Source organism: Saccostrea echinata, unplaced genomic scaffold, assembly GCF_033153115.1.
Source record: "Saccostrea echinata isolate AGI-Se365-2 ecotype Australia unplaced genomic scaffold, CSIRO_AGI_Sech_v1 ptg000056l, whole genome shotgun sequence".
NCBI classification, from domain to species: Eukaryota; Metazoa; Mollusca; class Bivalvia; order Ostreida; family Ostreidae; genus Saccostrea; species Saccostrea echinata.
The window spans coordinates 10,026,298-10,050,736 of record NW_026889805.1 but is presented as its reverse complement, the minus strand read 5'-3'; the positions used below and the strand labels follow the sequence as shown (position 1 = coordinate 10,050,736).

At 33.4% G+C, this 24,439-nt stretch overlaps 1 protein-coding gene, 1 long non-coding RNA gene and 1 pseudogene across 2 annotated transcripts; all 3 read right to left on the bottom strand.

The window, feature by feature from the left end:
* Window positions 1-930: 930 nt before the first annotated feature.
* Window positions 931-24,105, bottom strand: LOC133173347 (N(G),N(G)-dimethylarginine dimethylaminohydrolase 1-like; annotated as a pseudogene).
* LOC133173348 (uncharacterized) lies at window positions 3,750-6,510 on the bottom strand. The gene is made up of 2 exons (XR_009719028.1): window positions 5,238-6,510; window positions 3,750-3,895 (listed from the first exon to the last, which is right to left on the bottom strand). It is a non-coding gene; the product is annotated as an uncharacterized LOC133173348 (long non-coding RNA).
* Window positions 7,024-8,480, bottom strand: LOC133173472 (uncharacterized). The gene is made up of 2 exons (XM_061308458.1): window positions 8,343-8,480; window positions 7,024-8,214 (listed from the first exon to the last, which is right to left on the bottom strand). Exons 1-2 carry the CDS (start codon window positions 8,478-8,480, stop codon window positions 7,678-7,680), a joined length of 675 nt encoding a protein of 224 aa, XP_061164442.1. The 3' UTR covers window positions 7,024-7,677.
* Window positions 24,106-24,439: the final 334 nt, after the last annotated feature.

Below are 24,439 nucleotides of genomic sequence, written 5' to 3'. Positions count from 1 at the left end.
CGCGACGTAAGGATCAACTCCTTACTCTGGGACTCTAGAGCAGACGCTCTAACCACTGCGCCACGCGGGTGACTTTTTTAGTCTTCATAAATAAATGTTAAATTATTATATTCCTTTCTAATTCTTTATGGAAAAAATTAACTTAGAACAGTTGTTGATCTTAATCTATTTGAATAAAAAATAAATTTATACAATATTTTGTGTTAAATCATACATATATAAATTTAAGATTTTCTGAACATGATTATTTATTTATGCATAAAGTTTTATATACAAGTAGTCTAGAACCAACAAACACATATATAAAAAGCAACAATATTAAAGTGATATCCGACAAAAAATCTATCTGGTTCATTGCTCCATGGTATATTTATATATTAAGGTACATGAAAAGTGTCTTAACACAATGTAACAATATTATAAAGAATATTAGAAAACTTCAGATCCCTGACTGTGCAAAAAAAAAAAAAAAAAAAAAAAACAGTAAATGTTTTTGTTTCACAACTCCATGATTTTTCACAAACTTAAAAAGTGTCCAGGAATGTATACAATGATTTAACTGATATCAGAATTATCACACACTTAAAAAGTGTCCAAAGGAATGTGTACAACGATTTACCTGATATCCGAGTTATCACAACCTAACAAAGATAATTTAAACACAAAAAACTTACAAGAATGTTATCACACAATCATAGTGCCATTTGATTGCTATCTTGATGGACAACTGAGCAATACGATTTGACAGGGTTAAATGACATTTGTCAAAATTAACACATGTACAGTGTAACCACAATATTTAAACTTTTTCCTTTGAATAATTCAACAAAAACTTTAATGAGAATTATGAACACAATTTAACTGGTCTACAGCATATTAAACAATTGCTTTGCAAAATCCCTACAAAAATACATATAAGTAATACAAGCTCTGTATATTATTTTCATCTCAGATGGCAAGCAAAAAGCTCTGAAAAATTCTGTGCAACTGCAAAAATCGAAAATCCTATCAATGTCAAGAACAGGCTATCATATGAAGGAAAAACATGTCATGTCTATATTTAAGCAAATACTGTTAATTAAAGCACATCTAACATGTAACATAAGTATATAAATGCTACAACACATTTTTTTAGAAATACAGCCATTTTCTCACATGAAGTTGATTTCTGAATACATGGTGACATCTCGAGAAGTAATAGTAGACACTATCACTTCTTAAGGAATAAGACAAGGTTGGATAATACACCACCAGACTTTTCTATTTCGGAGAGTTGAACTTCGTATTTTGCATATGTTATCTTCTCATCTAAAACCTACAATAAGTTTTATCTTCTTTAGTTTGATTTTATTAAAGAAACAGTTGGAAAACTAATAAAAATAATTTTACAAGCAATAATAACATTTCATTGGTTTATTCAACCTGCAAAAGTCATCAATGAACTCTATCTTAAAAATATAAGTTACATGCAAAACCATTTGTTAGTTTTCATTCAGAAATTAATTTTCTTTACTTAAATACCCTTCCAACACAGGCACAAAGCTCACTGATTGTGATGTCCATCTTGGTGAATGTGGAGTACCACATTTACATTTTTTTCCCCAGAAATATGTCAGTCATGCAATTTTTTTTAGTCATTTTAAATATACCTAGATCTGTCATGCAATAAATCTGCAAACAACAGTACCTTTTGTTCATAAATTTAGAGGGGAAAAATAGAAACATAGGTAATCAAAACTTATGAAGCTCATCTCGACCAATATTATCAAGGAGTGAAGCAAAGTCTCACATCAATAAAAGTTCTGGTAATGTATATTGTTAGATGAATCATTCATGCAAGTTTGGTCTAGATGGAACTTAAAGTTATTTGGGAATGGACCTGTTCCAAAAAAACTTCAACCTGGTCACTCATCTGGAAAATCAAGGTTAAATAAAGCATCTGAAGCATGTCTGCTAGTGTGCTTTTCCATATGAATCATCAATTCAAGTTTTGTCAACATAGGGGTTATAACTAATTTTATGATGGTCAGACTCTGTATCTAAAGGATGTCTGGAAGTGTGAATCTCTCAATGGATCATCCATGCAAGTTTTGTCCAGTTAGGGCTTATAGTTACTTGAAAAAGAAATTACTGCAAATAATTAAATCTGGTCACTCATCTGGAAAATGTAGATCAAATCCAGCATCTGATCCCAAGCATGTCTGGCAATGTGTATCCCTAGATGCATCATCCTGTCAAGTATGGTCAGCATAGGGCTTGTAGTTACTTGGGAATGGACCTGCTCTAAAAACTTTAACCTCGTCACTCATATACATGTAGTAAATCTACGTCAGATACAGCATCTGAAGTAAATCCGGTAGTGTACATCCACAGATGCATCTTCCATGCAAGTTTGGTCCAGGTAAGACTTGCAGTTACTTGGAAATGTACTTGCTCCAAAACATTTAACCTGGTCACTCATCTGGAAATTCTGGGTCAGATCCAGCATCCAAAGCATGTCTAGTAGTGTACATCCCTAGATGCATCATTCATTAAAGTTTAGACTAGTCCATGTAGGGCTTATAGTTACTTGGAATGGACTTGCTTGAAAACTTTAACCTGGTAATTTATCTAGAAAATCTAGTTCAGATCTAGCATCCAAAGTATGTCTGGTAATGTGCAACTCTAAGTGCATCATCCATTCACATTTGGTCAACATAGGAATCATAGTTAACCTATTTAGGAATGGACTTGCTCCAAAAACTTTAACCTTGACAACGGGGGGTATAGCGTAATTTCATTTTGACTGTCGAGGTGAGCTTAAAATGAGAATTTGAAGTCCCATAGCCAATCCCTGCATTGGCAATAAGGATTAGCTAATCCTTGCCTTGATGACAAAAATCAACTAATCCATGCCTTAGTAACAATAATACCTGTTGATGGAAGGGTGGAGATTATATGTTTGAACTCGGACACATTCATTCACAATAAACAACAGTTCTGAATGGTCCCCCCCTGTCTGAAATAGCTCTTTTTGGGAGACTGGAATGCCATCCTCTATCAATTTCTGTATAACCTATTTCAAGCCGAAAAAGATATTTCATCAAGAACCCATAGTCAAAATCAATTTGATACCACTTTTAATTGCTTGACTTCATTGCTTTTCTAATCAATTTCCTTAATATCAATATGTATATATGATGCTGTTTCACATCACTTCATTCAAATGTCAAGATTGATTTTGATCACCTAATCGTGTTTTTCAAAAAAAAAAAGCTAAAACTTTTAAATGATATTTAGGAAACGTGTGCCACATATGAACATTTATTACATTTTTAACATCGAAATACTGTAATTGAATAAAAGAGATATTTTGTCACAGTGTGAAAGAATATCAGAAGTGCTGCAAAACTCTCAACTTTCTTCCCTTCATGATGGGTGCTGTTAAAAAAAATACATGTACTCTCTGGACTGTTATAATACAGTCTGAAAGTAAATAAAGCATCCTGACACAGAAATTAAAACTGCCGAAGTTTCTCCAAATATGTTGCTGAAATATGTTTACAAGTTTTCAATCTCACAATCACTAGTAAAACAGGATTTTTAAAAAATTTTTTACTCATGCTTCACACTCAAAAAATATCAAAATATCATGTCCCACTTGTGAAATAAATTCCATATCCAACTACAAAACATTGAAATCCTCCATTTATGTTCTTAATTCGTTTCACTCAAACGAACATAAATCATTTACCATATAAAACAACGCATTATTTATAGGATAGGAGGCGAAGCACTCAGATTTATTCACACATTATAATATACATTATCAATCCTCATGTACCCTCATGTACCATCATGTATTCTCATGTACCATCATGTACCCTTATACCTCCATCCATATACATTCATCAAACTACAAAAAAAAAAATTTAAACATCAATACATTAAACAAATCAGTCAATATAAATTATAAATTGTAATAATGGGTGGGTGGGTGGGAATAATGCCAAAACGTGGAATTGATTTAGAATCTGAGCCTTCGAATGGCACATTTACACAATATTCGCCCTTCAATAACATCTCTACTTATGCGTACTTGTTACTATATAAATAGCCAATCATTGTATAAATCCAACACCCGTATCAAAACAAACCCGCCTACTTTCCCACGGGTACAAATAATGCTTAGCACCCATGATAAATACATTTATGTTCTTAATTCGTTTCACTCAAACGAACATAATTCATTTACCATATAAAACAACGCATTATTTATAGAATAGGAGGCGAAGCGCTCAGATTTCGAAAAGAATAAAGTAGAGTTAAGTTACAATAGGGCAAAATTGAATTATATACCCAGATTTTTTGAAACGCTCAATTTTTCTGACTTTGTTTCCCTTACATAACCATCTTTTGCTTTTTCACTTTTCCACCTGCCATGTTTTTTGAAAATTCTGTCATTAACTCCTGAAGCAGCTGCCGCTCTAGCGCCTCCTGACCTTAAACTGTGTAATCCAAACTTTTTCTTATCTAAACCAATATCCCCCAAGGCAGAAAGAATAATTTCCCTTGCTCTAGTATATGACAGTGGTTTGTTAGTATTTCTTAACTTAAAGGAACCGGCTTTTTTCAAGTATGTAATTTGTCTAAAAATAAACTCATCTGAGGAACTCTCTATTCCCGCTAATTCTAAATATCTTTTCAAAAAATTTACAGGACATGGTTTGGTACAAGTCTCTGCAATGCAAACATGAGAACCTTCATTATATTTGTCTGTTTTACTTTTCGGAATGAATATGGAGACATACTGATCTTGGAATGAGATATCGGATCGTCTGATGTTAACAATTTCCGAAAATCTAAGAAAACCTGAATATCCTATAAGGCAAATTGTAATGATTCGCAAATCTGGAAGACAGCTGTTTTCATTGCCATACTTTTCTGCAAGAAGAAATAAATGAAGAGGTAAAATAGGTTCCTTTTTTGTGATCGGTTTCCTGCATTCTCTCAGCACCCCTTCTTTGACCTGTGTGACTAAAGAAGAATGACATGGGTTTGAATAACCTGCTAAATTATGAGCCCATGAAATAGCACTTACAGCTTCCTCTAGTTTGGCTGACGAGCAAAAATTCTGGCCAATGTGTACCAAATACATAGAAACTGTCATATCAGTTGAAGGTAAAAGTTGAAGGTTGAAGGTAAAAATGACAAACTCGAACAATGAGAACTACACACAAAAGTTATTAAATGCATACTTATATTTCTTTCTGGTATTTTCTGCCTTTCCTTTTAGACAGTACTCCGGTAGTAGGGCAGATAGTCTATTCAGCTCTGGGTTGTCGTACGATCTGTTTTCTGCCCACCTTCCCTTGCGGAATATATCTGTAAAACGCATAATTGAAAACATCTATTAAAAAAATATCACTACCTACATGTATATGCATCGAAATATACACACATTTCATTATTCATGACCTCCGTATATAATGTTATTCATATAAAACTTCTGCAATATGCCTCTAGCATATCAGGACCCGATACCACTTATAAGATTAACGCATCTTCCAATAAATCTCTCTTGACAACTAATCATACAATATATACGTTTATAAAAACATCTGCAATGCACCGCATGCACCAGGACCAATAATATGTTAAACCTTCTGCAATGTGCCCTTGCACATCAGGTCCCATTTCACATTCTTGCATCTAATCTGATTGTCAAAACTTTTGAATAAAAATCCAGAGAACCAAAAATAGAATTCTTATTATCTCCTTGTTTAAAAATTCTGTAACCTTCACGAAACTCTAAAACCTCCTTTACAACGGGCATGGTTTCATTATACTCGTCAAAAATCAAAGGCCAGAAATAAGAAGAGGGCCAATGTGGAACAATGATAGTACCTCTCCATTTAGTTCCAATCAAATGTAAAATGCATTTACCAATCAATGAAATGGGGGGTACTAGCCAATTGTTATCCCTTTCCCATGAAAAACTAAAACAGTCTACACCCTCTGTACCAGGATTCCAAAATAACGAATTGAATCGTTCTAACTTGGTATTTTTAAAATTCGCAAACCGGTCAATGTCAAATGGACCCCAAATACTGGTCATAAATTCAAAAAACTCATCTGTTATCCCCCAGTCTTCGTAATCAATAATTTTGCTTAAATAATCTGCTCTGAAATTTTTATTTCTGGGTATCCATTGAGCGTCGATTGAAATACCGTTAGACAGACAAATCTGAAAAATGCCCAATGAAATTTCTTGTAAATCACTTTTCATACTCCCACTTTCAATGATTTTTACACAGTTTTGATTATCAGTAAACCATTTCACAGTTTTTCCACAAAGAACTTTGTGAAACGATAATAAACCAAGCTCTATAGCCTTTAATTCTCTCCATGTAGAACTCTTTTCTTTTTCAAACTCGCTCCATCCAATGTGAAAAACCTTTTGATCCAACTCTACTGTATGTGCTGCTCCAGCAACATCACTAGCGTCTGAAAAAATCATGACATGCTTTCTTGAATAATTCTGAAGGCTTTTGCAGTTATATTTTCTAACGTTCTTTTTCCAAAAATACATTTCAGGTAATATTGAATCTAAGATAACATGATCTAACTTTTTATCCCAAGAAACCCTATTCTCTATAGCAACGTGGCAAGCACGACTCATAAGTCTAACAACATTTCCCATAACCGGTAACATTGAAATAATTTTTCACGTAAACTGTGCTACAATTCTTGCAGAAACATTAGGCAATGCATTCAAAACTCTTTCTAAACAATTTTCTAAGTCTACTATTCTCCGTTCTGGTACTCGTAAACTAAAATCTAAAGATCTCCATACCAGTCCAAGCCATTCAATTTCTTGTACAGGGCTGAAAATTGATTTCTTCTCGTTTTTGAAAAAACCTGCTGAAACTAAAGACTGTTTAATAAATCCTGTAGCTGAAATACATTTTGCCTCGGACATAGCCAGAATAAGACCGTCATCTAGGTATAGAACTACTTTTAAATTGTTTTTTCTCCAATAATTTACTAATGGCCTCAAACACTTTGTAAAAACATATGGAGCTGAAGTTAGACCAAATGGTAAGACAGTGAAACAAAAATAATTACCCTTCCATGAAAAACCTAAATATTGCTGAAAACAAGGATCGATATCTATGTGATGATATCCCGACTGCAAATCAAATTTTGTCATAAAACAGTTTATTTTGAAATATTGTATAGCGATTTTCCAATCTTCAAATTTTACTTTTTCTTTCCGTACGAAATTATTCAAGAAACTAAGATCTAAAATAAGCCTTTTCTTTTCGTGGTTTTCTGCTACGCTCAGTGGATTGATCATATATGGTTTTTCATGTAACTGAATTACTCTACCTGAGTCTATCAGATTCTGAACTGCTCCTGAAACAAAATCTTCATTCAACATAGCTGATTTATTATTCTCGAAATGCTTTGAAGGGGGGTGAATTTCAAAATCAAGAGAATATCCATTTTGAATTATAGAAAAAAACCGAATCATAAGCATCTATTTCTTTCCAAAACTGAAGATTATGAAACAAACTTTTCTTGACTCTACCTTTTATTTGATTACATTTTCTATCATAAGAAATCAAAATTTCCTTGATACTTTTTGAAATATCGAGAATACCAGACCAGCTTGGACTATAACAATACTTATCATCATTGACCGCCTGATGTGCTTGCTCCTGCAGACCCTGTGGTGGATTGCGTGTAATTGAGGGGGCAGCGACTTTTCCAGTGTCCGGTCTTAAAACATCTGTGACACAAGTCTGAAGGCTGTGGGGTTCTCCTTGAACCCCCAAAGGCACGAAAGGGCTGACTGAGTAGAGGATAACCACCAAAACTACCAGAGGAAAGCTGCGCCGGGGACCCCGCCGCTGCTGACACCAGACGGCTGTACGGTGTAGGACGTCCCCTGCCTCGGAACTTCTGCCGCATGGCCCGTGACTCCGCACTTCGTATCTTTTTTTCGTCATCAGAGTCGTCTGCATAATCGTTTTGTTCATATTCCCTTACGGTCTTCCAACCAGCTGGACTATTATCTGCAATTCTTATGAGTTTATTACGTTTCTGCAATTTTTCTTTAAAGAGATTAATGACGGATACAGCCGAACTGTCTTTAAGGATGATAGACAGATTTTCTAGGTCTTCAATTATTTCTTCGTTAAAAGTGTACTGAATTCTATTGCCTTCACCCTGAATACGTGTACTTTTACTTTCTTTAATCTTCTTTGACAGATTTTAGCGTTAACTTTCTGCTCGGTCAGAAGTTTTTCAGATAGAGAAGCAAATTGAGAGTCAATGACGCTTTTGAATAAACTTACTGCATCGGCCAAGTCATTCACATTACTAGTATTCCCAAGAGTAGACTGAACCTCAGGAGCCCTTGAAACTTGTTGAGAGCGGCCTTGAGTTGGTGTTTCGTATGAAAGATTCAGCTCTGTGTCCTCGTGCTCGGACATTGTAACATGGATAAAACGTGGAATGATTTAGAATCTGAGCCTTCGAATGGCACATTTACACAATACTCGCCCTTCAATAACATCTCTACTCATGTGTACTTGTTACTATATAAATAGCCAATCATTGTATAAATCCAACACCCGTATCAAAACAAACCCGCCTACTTTCCCACGGGTACAAATAATGCTTAGCACCCATGATAAATACATTTATTTATTAATTCCTTCAGAATACAAAAATTATGGCAAAGAAATATGACATTAAATCTGTTTCTTTTTCAATGTGAAAATTTATGTTTTTAATCAAACTGTTACATTTCCTTTACTTTATTTTGTGTATTCTGCCTAATCTTTTAAAAATACCACATTAAAACAAGAGAAATAACTCTGTACTGAAATCCTGTATAAAGTTGTCACATCTCAAAGTTTTGGAAAATACCTGACTTGAACATAAAACTTTTTTTGATGTTGTCTTTAAAATAATTTATTTGATTAATGAAAACTTAAAAATATATTAGTTCTACCAAGTGTATAGAGTTTAGCTATAGTGCAAGTTCTTACTCTGTAAGTTCTACCCAGTGTATAGATTTGTCAAATAAACTAACATTACTGAGTTAATTCGTTAGCTATAGTGCAAGGTCCTACTCTATAAGTTCTACTCGGTGTATAGATTTGTATATTATTTTTAATGTTACTACATTAACTAACTTTATTGTGAGTACTTACACTGTAACTGCTATCCCCGATTTCTTCCCTGGTTCTGTGTATCAGTCGGCCATTTACATACAACATGTTAGCTGCCTTATCATTGTCAAGTTTCAAAATATGATAACTGTACTGTGCCACTTGCTTGATTTGCTATGAAAAAAAAAACATTTAATTTTCATGTCATCAAAAATATATAATCAACAGTTTAGTATTCTAAATCATAGCAAATGTAAACTTCCTGAATATATCATTATATTCTATCATTTCACTTTATGATTAATTCCTTGTGAGAAATGGGAATACAGTAAAACACACTTATAGCGAACACACTTATAATGAATTGATGCTTACAGTGAAGTGATTGTCATTCCCTGTGAGTTTAAAACATATTGTAAACTTAAAGAATATAACGTATTACGCTTATAATGAAGCAAAATTGTCCGTCCCTGGCACTTCCTTATAAGCATGTTTTACTGTACTGAGATTGTGTGCAAAATTATTCTAATCCAATGTAAAATATTAACTTGCTGTATCACATAGCGATGGGACATCGGTTAATTTTCATAATCGATCATCGGTTGGAATCGGTTACTGCTTCCGATGCAAGGGTGAAATGATACACCTCCTTCACGGTTTGATACGTATTGTATAATTTTGTCTCGGTTCGGTAATTTTCGATACGATATATTTTGATAGAAGGAAACAAATTCATATTGTTTTATGCTTTCTTTTTCTAAATCTAGTCACATATTTTACGAATTTTATTTGCAAATTGACTAGAAGAAATTGATAAAAATTATTTGACTGTCAAAAATTATTTTACAAGCTATCAGTCATCAAAAATTTACGTTTTCTATACTTATTTATATTAAGTAACGTGTTTTACCTTATGCCAAACCCGACTGAATAATGATCCCGACCGAAAAATGAAAAGAACTGAAAATTAGAGATTTTGCACCGTGTATCAAACCGAGAAAAATTACCGCGGTGAATCGATACCGCAGTGAACTGTTTCACTCCTACAATTTTACCAATTAAAATCGGATTTCATAGTTTTGTATACAAAAAACAGACTTTTACAATTATTTCATACTATTTCTTTAACATGAATATATAAAATGTATTATATATTATTTTCTTTGTTGTTTTGCTTCTTTTACACTTTCTAGGCCTAAAAAAAATTATGTTTGTTTGTATCCTGTAACATTCCCAAAAAATCAATGGTCGGTAGGTCGGGATTTTTCTGCTTATGAATAATAGGGTCAATCATCCTAGGACTGAATTATCCAGATGTTATATTTACAGTGGACACCCAATATGGCTGCCTAGCGGCAGAAAACGAGCTTCAAAAAGTTGTGGGGGGAATTAATTATTCTTTAGATTTAAGCTAAATGTTGACTAAGTTGCATATTTTATATCTCAAATAAAAGATACAATTAATATTTTTGAATAAAAAGAATCAGCTGATTGATCAAACCAAAGAGCAAACACAGATTTGAGAGAAAAAAAATCCAACCAGGAGTAAACTGAAGGGGTCGGTCGGGTTACAGGAAACAAACATAATTTTTTAGGCCCTATATGTGCACCTCTCGGTTCTTAATCACCTCTGCTTCATGCTAGTTGGCTAGTATCAGATGCAAACACCATTATCTTTCATTAAGAAGAATTCAATTTTAAACCAGAAATGGATAATTCTGGAATGTATTGTACTAGAAGTATGTTTCCAATGATCAATTATGAAAAATTATAATCGATCATTGGAATCGGTAGCATTTTTTCGTCGACAATCGATGTTTTCTGATTATCGGTACAACACTAGTATCACATACTTCTTGATAATATTACAACTAATTATTTATATGAAATTCAAATGTGTATGGTATGCGTCAGAGAAAAATAAGTAATCCATTAAGAAACATGTTGGACATTTACGATATTTACCTGCATAACTCTGTTCGCATTCTGACTGTTACCCACGGCAATGATGTCCTTCCCTGCCATGGACACCAGAGATTTCAGCTGGACCTGCCCATCAATTCGGACAGGGGTTACATTGTATTCTGGGAAAGCATCCGCAACAGCTGATGCTCCCCGCTCATTTGTTCTTCTTCCCTGTCCCAGGCCAACAAAAATTTCTTTCCCTGAAACAAAATCAAAATTCATGAATTATAATGTTGTGATAATCAGCATGATTATCAGTCAAACATACATACCTGTAACATATAAAATCAGAATGGGGGAAAAATTCTTATGTTGAAGAATTAAATTGGTTTAAAGATTAAAGACACCAAAATCAAAACATTAAGTTTAAGTTAAATGAAGTTAAATGAAGACTGTCAGTTTGAATAGTTCATAGTTCAGTTTTGCGGATCTGTGTTTTAGTCATGGTTGGTGACACTTAACTGTGAATAAAAGGTAACACAGACTTACCTGTGAACAGTACATCTCCTCCTTCCACAATGGCATCAGGGTCAACAATCTCCACAATACGAAATTTCAGATCTTTCAGTACTTTACGAATCTCTGCAACCTGGAATTAAATAAACAAGAATATTTCTGATCACATCAGAGGGAACAAAGATTAAGAAGATATGAGGCACATTGATTCATAATACACTACTGTAACAGAGACATGTAAGTGTCTCCGCTTGGGATAGAACCCAGGACCTCTGGCATTAGTCCAGTGCTCTACCGATTGAGCTAAAGGGTTAATCCACTAGTCCAAGCTAGTAGGATGCTATGTATCTTACACTACCATATTGTCCCTCTCCAGAGAATGAGATGTCCTCATCTCTTTTGGAGTGCCGATGCCTGTGGGGTGAAGATCTGAGGGCAATCACTCTCACCCGCCAGAGAATACCCCGGTCCCAACGTGGGCATCAAATGTAACAGAGACATGTACAGGTCCAGCACAATACCCTGATAAAGGTATATAGCTTGATAAATATTATCAAGGTATTACACATATCTTGATCAAGGTATTTTATGTAATGAAAATACAAAAAAAAATCTTAAAAAATTAAATTTAAAAGTCGAATTATGAGTTGTGGTCAGTGTATTCACTCGTGCATGAAGAGTACTCAGGTATAAAAAAGGACAGCATAAAAGAACGTCTCCTCACACGACATGCTTTTTTACCGATTTCTTTGTGTTTGAGTACTTTACATGCATGAGTGAATTTACTGACAACAAATCAGAACTCGACTTTCAGTATTTATTTTTTTAGAATTTTTTTTTGTATTTTCATTACATAAAATACCTTGATCAAAGTATTTGTAATACCTTGATAAAGCTATATAGCTTTATCAAGCTATATACCTTTATCAGGGTATTGTGCTGGACCTGATGTAAGTGCCTCCACTTGGGATTGAACCCTGGACCTCTGGCATTTGTCCAATGACCAATGCTCAACCGATTGAGCGAAAGGGTTAACCCGCTAGTCCAAGCTAGTAGGATGCTGTGTATCTTACACTACCACACTACGACAATGTAAACAAGGCTTGTTGTAGGCCTATGACCAATACTTTTGGAAATATGAACTCTTGACATTCATTAGATCAATATTCACCAAATATTTTGTTAATCAAACCTAAACATTGAAATAGTTTTGTTTTCAGTAATTCATCATAAATTTGTTAAGCAGCAACTCGCTTACACTGATCAAACTATAGTCATTCTTCATGAGTCATCGAAAAGTATGATCGTGTCACACGCGTCACCCCCACCCCTTTTTCCACCTCTTTTAAATTCAGATTCTATGAAGTGACTTACCTCTCCCTGACGTGTAGTTTGTCCTAGCCTAGTGATAAGGGCTGTAGCACCGATTACGACAGCGGAATCGTCCACAAAACAGCACTCGGGGTAGTCCTCTTCCTCTTGAAGTTCGATAACTCGTACCTCGCATTTTTTAAGCGTCTCGATCAGTTGTCGATGCTCTTCTCTCGCCTTTTCTACGTCAATCTCATTCTCTTTTTCATATTTATTTGAGTACTGCTGACCACTGTATTTAAAACTGTTCGGAATTCTTCTTACAATCGCATAGTTATAATTAAACGCCGACGTCGTTACTTGTTGAAGCTCACCTTGTTCTTTTCCCCACACAAACAGGAAGTGAACGGGAAGTGACTAAAAAATGCAAACAATCTGTACTTAACGTTGCGTCATTGATCCGGAGGGCATCGCAATAATGTGTTTTGACAAATACCTGTGATATACAGATTACAGATTAATATGTTTTACGGTGTAACCGTTGGGGCGAGCGCAGTTGTACCATCAAAAAGCTATAGCCTAGCAGCTAAACACTTGTAATTCCAAAACACTTAGTACAAGTAGAGACTCCTGGTTCTCTTGTATACTTGAATTTTTGAATATTTTAGAAATATCAAAAAATGCTTCATCTTTGAGTCTATCTAAATTCAAAATTGTCATCAATAATCAAATCCGCAAAAAGTTTATTTGCTCTTGGTTCAACTCTAAAGAAAAAAAGACCGAGAGAGCTAAACAGACCCCCACCCCCACCCCCCGCCAGCTTTACCTTGCAGTTGACCTATTAATATCTCCAGAACCCCCAAATAATTAAAAATTTTCCCTATGTTTACAAAAAGAAAACTTGTTGTAGTCTACGGTATATAGTATACCCCCCCAGCCTGTACCTTTCGTGTACAGGGCATTCCTACGTATAGGGGGTGCCCTGTAAACGAAACCAGTGCTGGTGCCCCCCCCCCCTCCCAACACACACATAAAGACACGTACTCACAATATATACAATGAAGGAAAGAAAAGAGGCAAGTTTTATTTTATTTCAGAACCCATATATATTGGGACTAAGGCTGTCAACAAAATAATGATAAATGTATATGCATATTAATTAGGTGGGTAAGATTTCTCTTTTATGCATGGCCGACAAGAGCACAAATATATATGATTATATATACATGTATATACATCGGAAGGGAATTTTTACAGGTTCTAAAATATACCCGGTAGATGGAGAGGAATATACACACAAGTCTATGTATATAAATATATCCAAAAGGTTGAACAAAATGGAGTAACTTAAGGGTTTTCAACACAGTCATGATAATTTTACAATCTAATTAAAATTAGACTTGTAATTTTCGCTCCTCTACGATACGCTTCAATACACTGTATCAGTACAATGTACAATAGTCCTATTATTAATAAATAGCCAAAATTTAAATTACTGCAAGTGATCAAGTTCTGACTGAGGTGGGAAGACCAATCCACCTTCATAATTTCAGAACTGCTTCACACACACTCATATTTGTTATAATTTGATATAATTTTTTTCTCAGTCTATGTCACCTTTCAGTCACTGACGCTGTGAGCATTGTAGTAGAGAAGTCTTTGTAATAGGTTCACCTATATATATAAAATCCAAATGCATCAGTATATTATCAGTATATTATCAAATTAACAATCAGCACCTCTTTGACTTTTTACACTGGATATTTTGGAAATATTTTAGTCAGTATAAGCTTAAGGACACATCACTTGCACTAGTTAAAGGATTTGTGTACATTTCTCTCCTGTTTTTGACTGTTTTAAAATAGCATGCTATTTCAATTTTTCCCTTGTGTATTTATCTGTAACAGAGATCAGAGGGTATAGGTACTCCTAAAAGTTAAAACTTCAGTTAACCTCCCTTCACTCCTTATATACCTCGCTAATGTGGTGCCAAGTGAAAAGCATCTTGCTGTGAATTTCTAGCATGCTGGAGTAAGGGGATAGGATGTCCCTCTGTTCTGACCTGACCTTACAGTTACTTCATAATAATCATTTCCCTTAATTTATCAGAATGTGACAGATAAAGCATCTGAATTTTCTGAGAAATGCAAGAAAAAAATTTACAAGAGATTCAGTGTACTGCCCTCTCACACAACTGCTTCAGCAAAAATCATATCTAACAACAGAACACAGACATCCTTTGTTCATCTGATAGGCATATATTTTGAAAATGGAGATAATTTTTTAACATGTTGAACTGAAATGTTAAATTCAACCATAGAAATATATATTCCATCAACAGATCAAATAAAATCAATAAAATAGTGTTATACTCATATGAATAAACATATAATAATCACTATTAATATTGCTATCAAACAACTAATTTTTTTCTTCAAATTGTTTAGTATAGTATTGTGTATCTAAACTATTGCACTTAATATCATATTAAGGATGTACAACACACCTACCCCAAAAATTTCCTGTAGTTTAATTTTCGCCATTTTTGTATATCTTATACATGACAATATCTATTATGTGTATGTACATTTTGGTCAAAATCGTTCGAGCCGAATTTGGACAGGAAGTTCCTAAAGTTACCCCCCTTTGGCTGATGACGAGTACAAATAAAATTCAACCAACTAACTATAAAATCCCTTATTCTAAAATATTTAAGGTTAGCCTAGCTGTCAAAATTTGCCGAATCGTTCGTTTAACTATTAAACACACAAACAAAGTGAATTTGTAGAGGTACACTTCGAGAAAAACGATTTTCAAGAATTTAAACTGAAAAACTATGGTTCATATTTGCATCGAAAAATGCGTGATTTTCAAATGAAATATTTTTTTATGAAAAAATCTGTCGTTTAATTTTGAAAAAAATAATTACTTCTTGTAACTGATGATCAAAATGTTCTTGATAATTTTTTGAATTTTTTTTAAACGACGCGTTTTGAATTTATAGCGGAAAATCTCCCCTCCCCCTCTCTCTAAGTTACGTTTCTCACAGCGTCTTTCAGACTTGGGACGAAAGCAATGCTATGATTCTACAAATACAAATAAAAATTCCTGGCTGGAAAATAGCTTTTACTTAAAAAATGTAACGTACATTATATTTATTACAAATATAAAACTTTACATCGGCATTTAAATGAAGATGAATAAGCAATTTCTGAAAATTTAAGACCCCCCCCCTCCATTATTCTCTTCAATGCAGGGCATTCGAGCTTGAAAAAAAAAACAACATCGGTTACGTCTGCATAATATATATAATTGGCATATTGAACTTCTGAAGTGATGTCCTTCATTCGTGTATACAGATTAAATAATAATATTGACTACTAATATTTTTTGTTATTCTAAATATTATTTTTTTATATATATTCATATTTAGTAAAACCATTTTTCTAAGAATTTTATGACCGCGTGTCCGGTTTGGAGTTCATGCACACAGGTGCAGTTTCAAACCTTCATATGACTTCTACTTGCATTGAATATTATTTTTTAAGTGAACCAACAGTAGAGTATGTACAACTCTCTTGTAATGAAAATGGAATATATGTACGTATAGGTTTTAAATTCTGTTTTCAAACGAGAAGGTGCCCCCCCCCCCCCCGATATTGTATCCTTCCGTTGTTTTAATAAATGGAAATGATGTGTTCGTCCATATTAACTTCAACTTTACCAAATTGTAAATTATTTATCAATATTAAAATTATTCATGTGCCTGAATCATCTACAACGGTATCATCTACATTGGTATCAATCGTTTTGTTTAATTCGAGGAAATGCGAACTGAAACTGTCAACAGTAAAAGATTTTCTCAGTGGGGTGCAACCGTTGTATTAATTTCAATAAATAATTTTTCACTGTTAATACTTACTTTAATTTGCATAAACTTTGGATTTCAGTTCCTTGCACACTGTAAATGTGTCTGTGTATTTGTGAGGGAAAAAACATAATTCTTCGGAAAACAGGAGGAATAACTCAGCTAAAGGGAGGAAAGACATACACCTCATTTTTAGAGTCGTTCCTCTTTGATCAGTGACCTTCTGAAAATGGTTACTCTTTTTCATTTTTTTTCCAAAGGAAAGAAATGTTAATTTTCGTAATGCGATAATATTTAGACATACTGGTAATATTTATTCTCAATGTTATGTGGCCGATTGTAACGGGAAAAAGCAATGTAGAGTAGCATTAACATTTTTAGATTAAAACATTGCCTTTGTGTATATCATAGAATTAATTAACTAAATTTAAATTAAAGAAGGAACCTGTCTTTTTTTTCCTTTTTTTATGGAGGGGGAAGAATTATTTCAATTGCGTAAATGATCAAGGATAGGATTTGGTATTCCTAAAGAAACCACAATAAAAACCTCTATTATTTATCATCATTTGACGCTTCGTAATTAATAGCGATTCTCTGTAACCACTTAAACTTCTTTGCCACGCATGGTCACCGATTTTGATGAAACTTTACCCATTATTACAACTTGACACCAGAAACATATATCAAATAAAATTTTGTTGCTATGTGTTTTGGTTGCCATGGTAACAGCCAGAAAAGTTGAAAAAATTGAGATTTTCAGCTACTTAAAATCTTTATTAAGCCTTAATAAAGACTAAGAAAAACAAACAAACCATTCTCCTAAAAACATGACACCTTGTTGCCACTAATGCTATAAAGAAACTATTTAGAATTTATCTCTAAGTAAGTGGTAACCATTGGTACATTTAAATGCATTTTAGATGCTGAAAAATGCTGAAAAACGCTCAATATTCACAAATGATAGGTGTTACATGATCAAACTCAGTCAACAATCTAAGAAAAACAATGAAAAATATTTGACCTTATGTAATTAGGTATTGGCAATATCATTCTAAAAATAACTTACATGGTTTCCATGGTAACACAGTGTCACCATGCAAAATCTGTTGCTATGATTGGGTTAATGCTACTATCTTGAGGAAAAACAATAGAATTCATGACTGGCACATATACATCCTTAGGACCTTGCAACACCGACAACATAAGAAAATTGGGATTAATTGTTACTTTGCAGTGTAACCATGGAAACAACGTACTAGTTGTTTAAATTGATTTTTTTTTTTTTTTTTTTTTTTTTTTTTTTTTTTTTTTTTTTGCTGCTTTAGGAATTTTCTAACCTTTTAATTAAGAAACATATTATTTGACTCACCGCGAATAGTACTTATCTGGTAGAACTAAAGTTGAATATCATATATTGATAAAGTTTGTTGAAAAATACAACACTATTGCTATGGTTACCAAGAAGGGAAAATGTTCGATTTTGCTAATTTTATGTCAATACTAGACCCTATGTGCCAGCTTTTTGCATCCAGTTAGAGATTGGGTGGTAGTCAAAATTGAAAGTCAGGTTAGTTGTTCACATATATCAATCATTAAAGTTTTGGGAATCTACATACAAGGGTACGTATCCAAAGAAACAGAGTATTTTTCAGATTTTTATCTATGTTTTTTCGCCTTATTTCCATAGCAACACACTATTTAAAGAATTGAAATTGAATTTTTTGAAATGTGAAAATTAGGGTCACACCAACGCCTTTAAAAATTGATCATCAGTTATATAGAAATGTGCTTTTTAAAAAGATTGAATAAGATTTAAACACTAAGAGAGTAAATTTAAAATCCCTTCGTGGTATTAAAACCATGGCAACCATTGTCAACCTATAAGAAATATCATATTTTGTCCTTGGTATATGTTACAAGGATCTCTTGTCTATTATTTGCTTGCATTTCAACCTATAATTGTTTTTATTCTTAAGTGTATGACTTCATGGAATTAAATAAACAAAATTATTACTTTTGAATACTTTGTTTCCATACTAACGTATGTTATAGTTGATTTACCAAACATGTTTATCATGCATTTAAAACACCAGGCCTTCAACTTTCAGAAACAGTCATTGCCACTTGTTTGCTTTGCTGCAAACGTTAACTGTGGGACTCTACACATGTTGAAAAATGCCATTTTCAAACTTTAGGACATGTTGCTATGGTAACCATAACACGTATCAACCAATTTTTGCCTGATTTGAGTTTACGGTATCAAAGGCTTTTATCATAGAGAGTTTGGAGAAATTCTGAGACTATGCGTGCAACGGCTCCGATATAAAAGTTCAAGTTATTACAGAGAATGGCTCTTAACGTCAAATTTAACGTTATGTTAAACGTTTTATTGAAATCCCAAGAGTTATCGCCCCCAGTGTGTTGTACGTCTTTAAATGCTTAAAAAGATTGTATTTTCAATGAGAAAAAACAAAAAAGTTATCGAAAAACTTATTCAAGCGATAAAATTAAAAATCTGATTTCAAATGAACGTACCACAAAGAAAGTAACTAGCACAACCATGACTGTGAATTTTCACCGTTCACGATCCAAAGCGAAAGCGGAAGTTGCAATGCGCATGCGCAACTGTGAAGCAGCAGAAAAATTTGCCTGACGAATGTACAGATTTCATTCCGAATTTTCTCTGATCTTACACGTTAGTCTATTGAGCTCGCTTCGCGCCGCTCGCTGCGCTCGCTATTACTGCATCTTTGCTATGGCATATGTAAACTTCGCTCGTTTCCATTTGTATTAATAACTGTCCATTTGTTTTGTATATCATACAAAATTATGTATGCTATAACATCAGGGACGTATATATACTAACCTACTGATTAAACATTGCAGTTTTAATGATACTTAATAAACATCTATATCCATTAGTGTTCAAACGCCGCAAACATGATGATGGGCAACCTATTTAGTTCAAATCTTATGAAACGTTTAAAATATTTCCGGAAAAAATATATACATGTACTTCCATATTTCAGTCTTCAAAAATGAGCTCTGGTTCTTCATCATGGCAGGAGAAAAGAAACAGACATGTTATTTGCCGAGAGATGAAAAAAAGGTTCATATAATAGGTTTTTGTTAGTATATAGGTCCCTGATAAAATGAATATTTTATCATTTTACACAGTATAAATGGAGAAAAATCTAGTGTATACGTGACAAATAAAAAAAAAATCAAAATTGTATATTCTACAATAGATCCATAAATGAAAAATTATAAAATCAAAGACTTAAATATTAAATTATACAATTAGGCCCTATAATGCTTTTTTTTTTTTTTTTTTTTTTTTTTTTTTTTTTTTTTTTTGGTCAATACGATGATTTAGCCAGCCGAGGAATACAAAATTCATCGAGCCCGAAGGACGAGGTGAATATTGTACTTCGAAGGTGGCTAAATTACCGCACTGACTGGAAAAAAATTCAATTGTTTTATTATATGATTCAATGATTAAATGAAACAAAAGTGTAATAAGCAAACCGTGTCCTTTTTTTTTTTTTTTTTTTTTTTTTTTGTTATTTATTTATTTATTTATTTTTTGTTTTGTTTTGTTTTGTTTTGTTTTGTTTTTTTGTATTTTGTTTTTTGTTTGTTTTTATGAAGTCCTAGTGAAAAAAGGGGGGCAAAAACAAAACTAAACCAAAATAATTAGATCAATCTCATGATCAAAGACTGCCACATCTGTTTCATATTTGGACGTTTTACTGACAATAGACGATAGCGCATCAAGACCATCTGCTAGGTCATTGCTTTTATACTAAATTTGACTACGGAGTATTCCGTCTACCTGATCAATACGGCGGCTCACGGCGGGTGTAACTGGCTTGGATGCTTACTCCTCCTAGACACCTAAACCCACCGCTGGTATTTCCAGGGGTCTGTGTATATGGCCTGTTCACGATTCGCTTTGTCTAATATTTATGAGATCTCTAATTCATTCATGAATCCGTAGACATTTCAGTGTGTAAGTAATTGCCTAACAATTGGTTTGAAAAACGTCAGTCAGCATTTGACTTAATGATATATTGTATTTGCTGACAAGATCATTGTTTCATCCATAGAACTTGCGAAATATCGACTTCAAAAGAGACTTTTGATATCCTTGTTTCATCAACTTGTTTTTCAATAGCTTGCCTCGTTTAAGAAATTGTTCCTACGTAAAGCATACTCTTGCGTATTCGAATCAACTAGGAGACATAAATTTCATATGCAGGTGATAAGATTATATTGCTACATAAATAAGGAGAGTTGAATATAGAAAAGTTGAAGTCATTACGTTTATCATAAAGTTTTGTTGTTAGGTTACCATTTACGCCTTTTTCTAGTAAAATATCTAAAGATGAAACAGATGTGTCAGACTCTGTGGTATCTTTTCTTTCAAGTTCACTGGGATATACCGTGTCGACATATGAGTGGAATCAAGTATTGTTAATTGATAAAACGATGTCGATATATCTAAATGTCAAGCTGAAGAGCACAACAAATGGTTTTCTTTTTTTTTTTTCAAGTAGAAGTTTTTGAATAAATTCTGGTTCATATGAATATAAAACCAGGTCTGCTAATAAAGGGGCGCAATTGGTGGGAATTCCGACAGATTGTTCAAGACTTTATCTTTAAAAACTACATACATGTAGATATTGTCAAAAAGAAACTCAACATCTTTTTAATACCAATTTCGGAGTACTTGTGTGTACAATCACATGTTTTTTTAACACAATAATTTTTGTAAATGACCAATGACAAGGAAAGTAAATGTACGACTTCCATTTTTATTGAAATAGCAGCTGTCTATGATGTCAAAAGTCTGAGTACTTAATGATGGGCTATTAATATGATGTAAATTTTTTTTTTCTAGAATTCTAACTTTCATTTACAAAATAGAAGGTAAATTAAAGTGCTTGTATAGAAGCTGCTGGCCCTTGTTGTTTATTTGAAATATATGCCCCGATATTCTTTTATTAAGTGAACCCTGGGTTTCACCAACATAAATAAGACCACAAAGGATACATTCTATTCCTACTCCGTAGACAACAGTTTGAACACATTTTATTGTATGAATAATATACAAATGGTTTGAACACAAGTTCTAACAACTTACGAGGTTCTCACCATAAATGGCTACAACTGTCAAGGTCTATATATAGAAAAAAAAATATTGATATACAAACATGTTTGTTTTAAACATACATTATTTACATGATAAATATATAACTAACTAGAGTTTTAGTGTAAGGCTGTTATAATTAATTGAATCTGCCAGAACCTCTTTTAAATTTTTGTACAGATTGAAAAATATATTCATTGATTTCAACATTTTGTGACTCATCTCCCCACAGAAGTAGGTGACAATCAATAATATTCAATTTAGTGTTTGGCTTAATAAGACACAGTAGGTTTCTAAATAGTTCCTCTCTAGCATGTTGATATTTATTACATACAAAGAAGAAATGATATGGGTCTTCTGGTGTACCACATGAACAATTAGGACTCTCACTAATGTTTCTTTTATAAAGATCATAATTTAAAATACAGTTGTGTCGTAGTTTAGTATGTATGATACTAAGTCGTCTGTTACCATAACAGAAATAAGGAGGGGGTCTGCTGGTTTTTTATGTATTTTGTTTTTGAAACTACTAAAAGTTGAGCTGTTTCTTGTGGTAATACTTAAACTATTCCATTGGTTTACTATATCAGGAACAAAAGATTTCGTAAATATTTCGAGTAGACAACAGTAGATTTGCAGTTCAGATTTTCCATGTTTTGGTATAATTTAAGCTCTGTCCAGTAAAATTTCTAGTAAAAGAACAGCTTGTACTCAAAACATCACAGGTTTGACAGTTTTTGACAGAACATTTGTAAATAGAAGATATGAGATCGGAAAAGGAATCTTCAAATATATACAATTTCAATTATACCAATCTTAAATTCATTTGGAGATAGGTTCAGTTATTTGAAGAGAGGAACACTTATTTGATTTATATCTATTTTCAAACAATTTACCTATCTTCAAGTCGATTGTACCTATCTCAAAATGAATTGAAGATAAGTTTAATTCAGTTCAATAAATCTTTAATTCATTGTGAGATAGGTAAAATTGATTTGAGAATAAAAATATAATATAATTGATAGATTGATTGTTTGTTGTTTAAAATCTCATTCGAGAATTTTTCACTCATATAGAGACGTCACCATATGCCGGTGAGGGGCTTCAAATTTAAAACTATACTCGGCACTCAGAGCCATTGAACAGTGAGGGTTCTTTATCGTACCAAAGTTTACACTGACACGTGACCTCGATTTTTAAAGTCATATATGGCGTTTTTTTTTTATATAAGTTCAGACTAACTATAAAATTAAAAAGATCTTTCTATTTGTTTTATTACTTTACATAAAGATAGGACTTTCCTGTAAATTACACAATTTAAATCAATCAGGATTCAAAGATATTAGAAATTTTAAACAATAACCGATTTATTTACCGACTCCGCATTTAATTAACAGACAGTTTAAAATCAATTAAACTATGGAAACATGAGGTTATTCAAGTTCAAAGTCGGTGAAAATTTTAATTTGAATGTAAATAACATGTATCATGTTTATCTACACTCAATCTCGTATTTTTATTTTTTAGCTCAGATACGCCACATATAGCTTTAAGGTCTCATCCAAAAAGACCCGCGACTTTCACTTCTCGTGCCGAGCACTTGGGGAAGGAACAGTCTACCTATGTTAACGTCTTAGGTTTTATGCGGCACGGCGAACGAAAATCGAACCAAGGCCTCCCGATCACGAAGCGAGCACCCTACCACTTGGCTACCGTGACCGATTTAACAGAATTGAAGACAGGTAAGAATAGCAAGAATTAAAGATAGGTATAATCGATTTAAAGATAGATGCAATGCAATTAAACCTACACATAATTGGCCTGTAACTATCTTCAAATCCTTTGTGGAGATATTTTAATTTTACCCATCTTTAAGGCAATTTAAATAATTCAATTTAAATCAATTGAAATAATTCAATTGAACCTATCTGTAATGGCACTAAAGAGGTGTAAATCATTTAAACCTAGATTGAATTATTTAAAGATAGGTGTCATTTTCTTTACACTGATTTGTAATTCATTTGGACCTATCTTTGATTTAATTGTACCTATCTTCAATTGCAGATCAAAAAATTAAGACATTACTCACATTTACGGGGTGGACACCTCGCGGCCTCTGTGTCACTGCTAACAACGATGTACTAGTTTCCATGTTCAGGCAAGGTGAACCAGACAAGGTTGTTCGATATTCCGGAGTAACTTTTATTCAAGAATTCTCTCGAGATTCTCAGGGAAACTTCCTCTTTCGGGATGCCTCTTTTGTTTGCGAAAATACAAATACAGACATTTGCGTTAGGGATGTAGAAACACGCTGCGTTGTTGTCGTCAAAGCACAGGGGTCCCTCGATATAAATACAGCGGGCATTCCCATTCAAAGTTTGAGCCTGGTTGTGTTTCATGTGATAGCCAAAGTCGCCTGAGCGATGACACTTTTGTTCAAATGAAGGACCACACTCTCTTACAAGGGGAGATAATTACGATTTCGTGAACATTCGGCGGCATATTTAGAAAATCTTCTTCTCA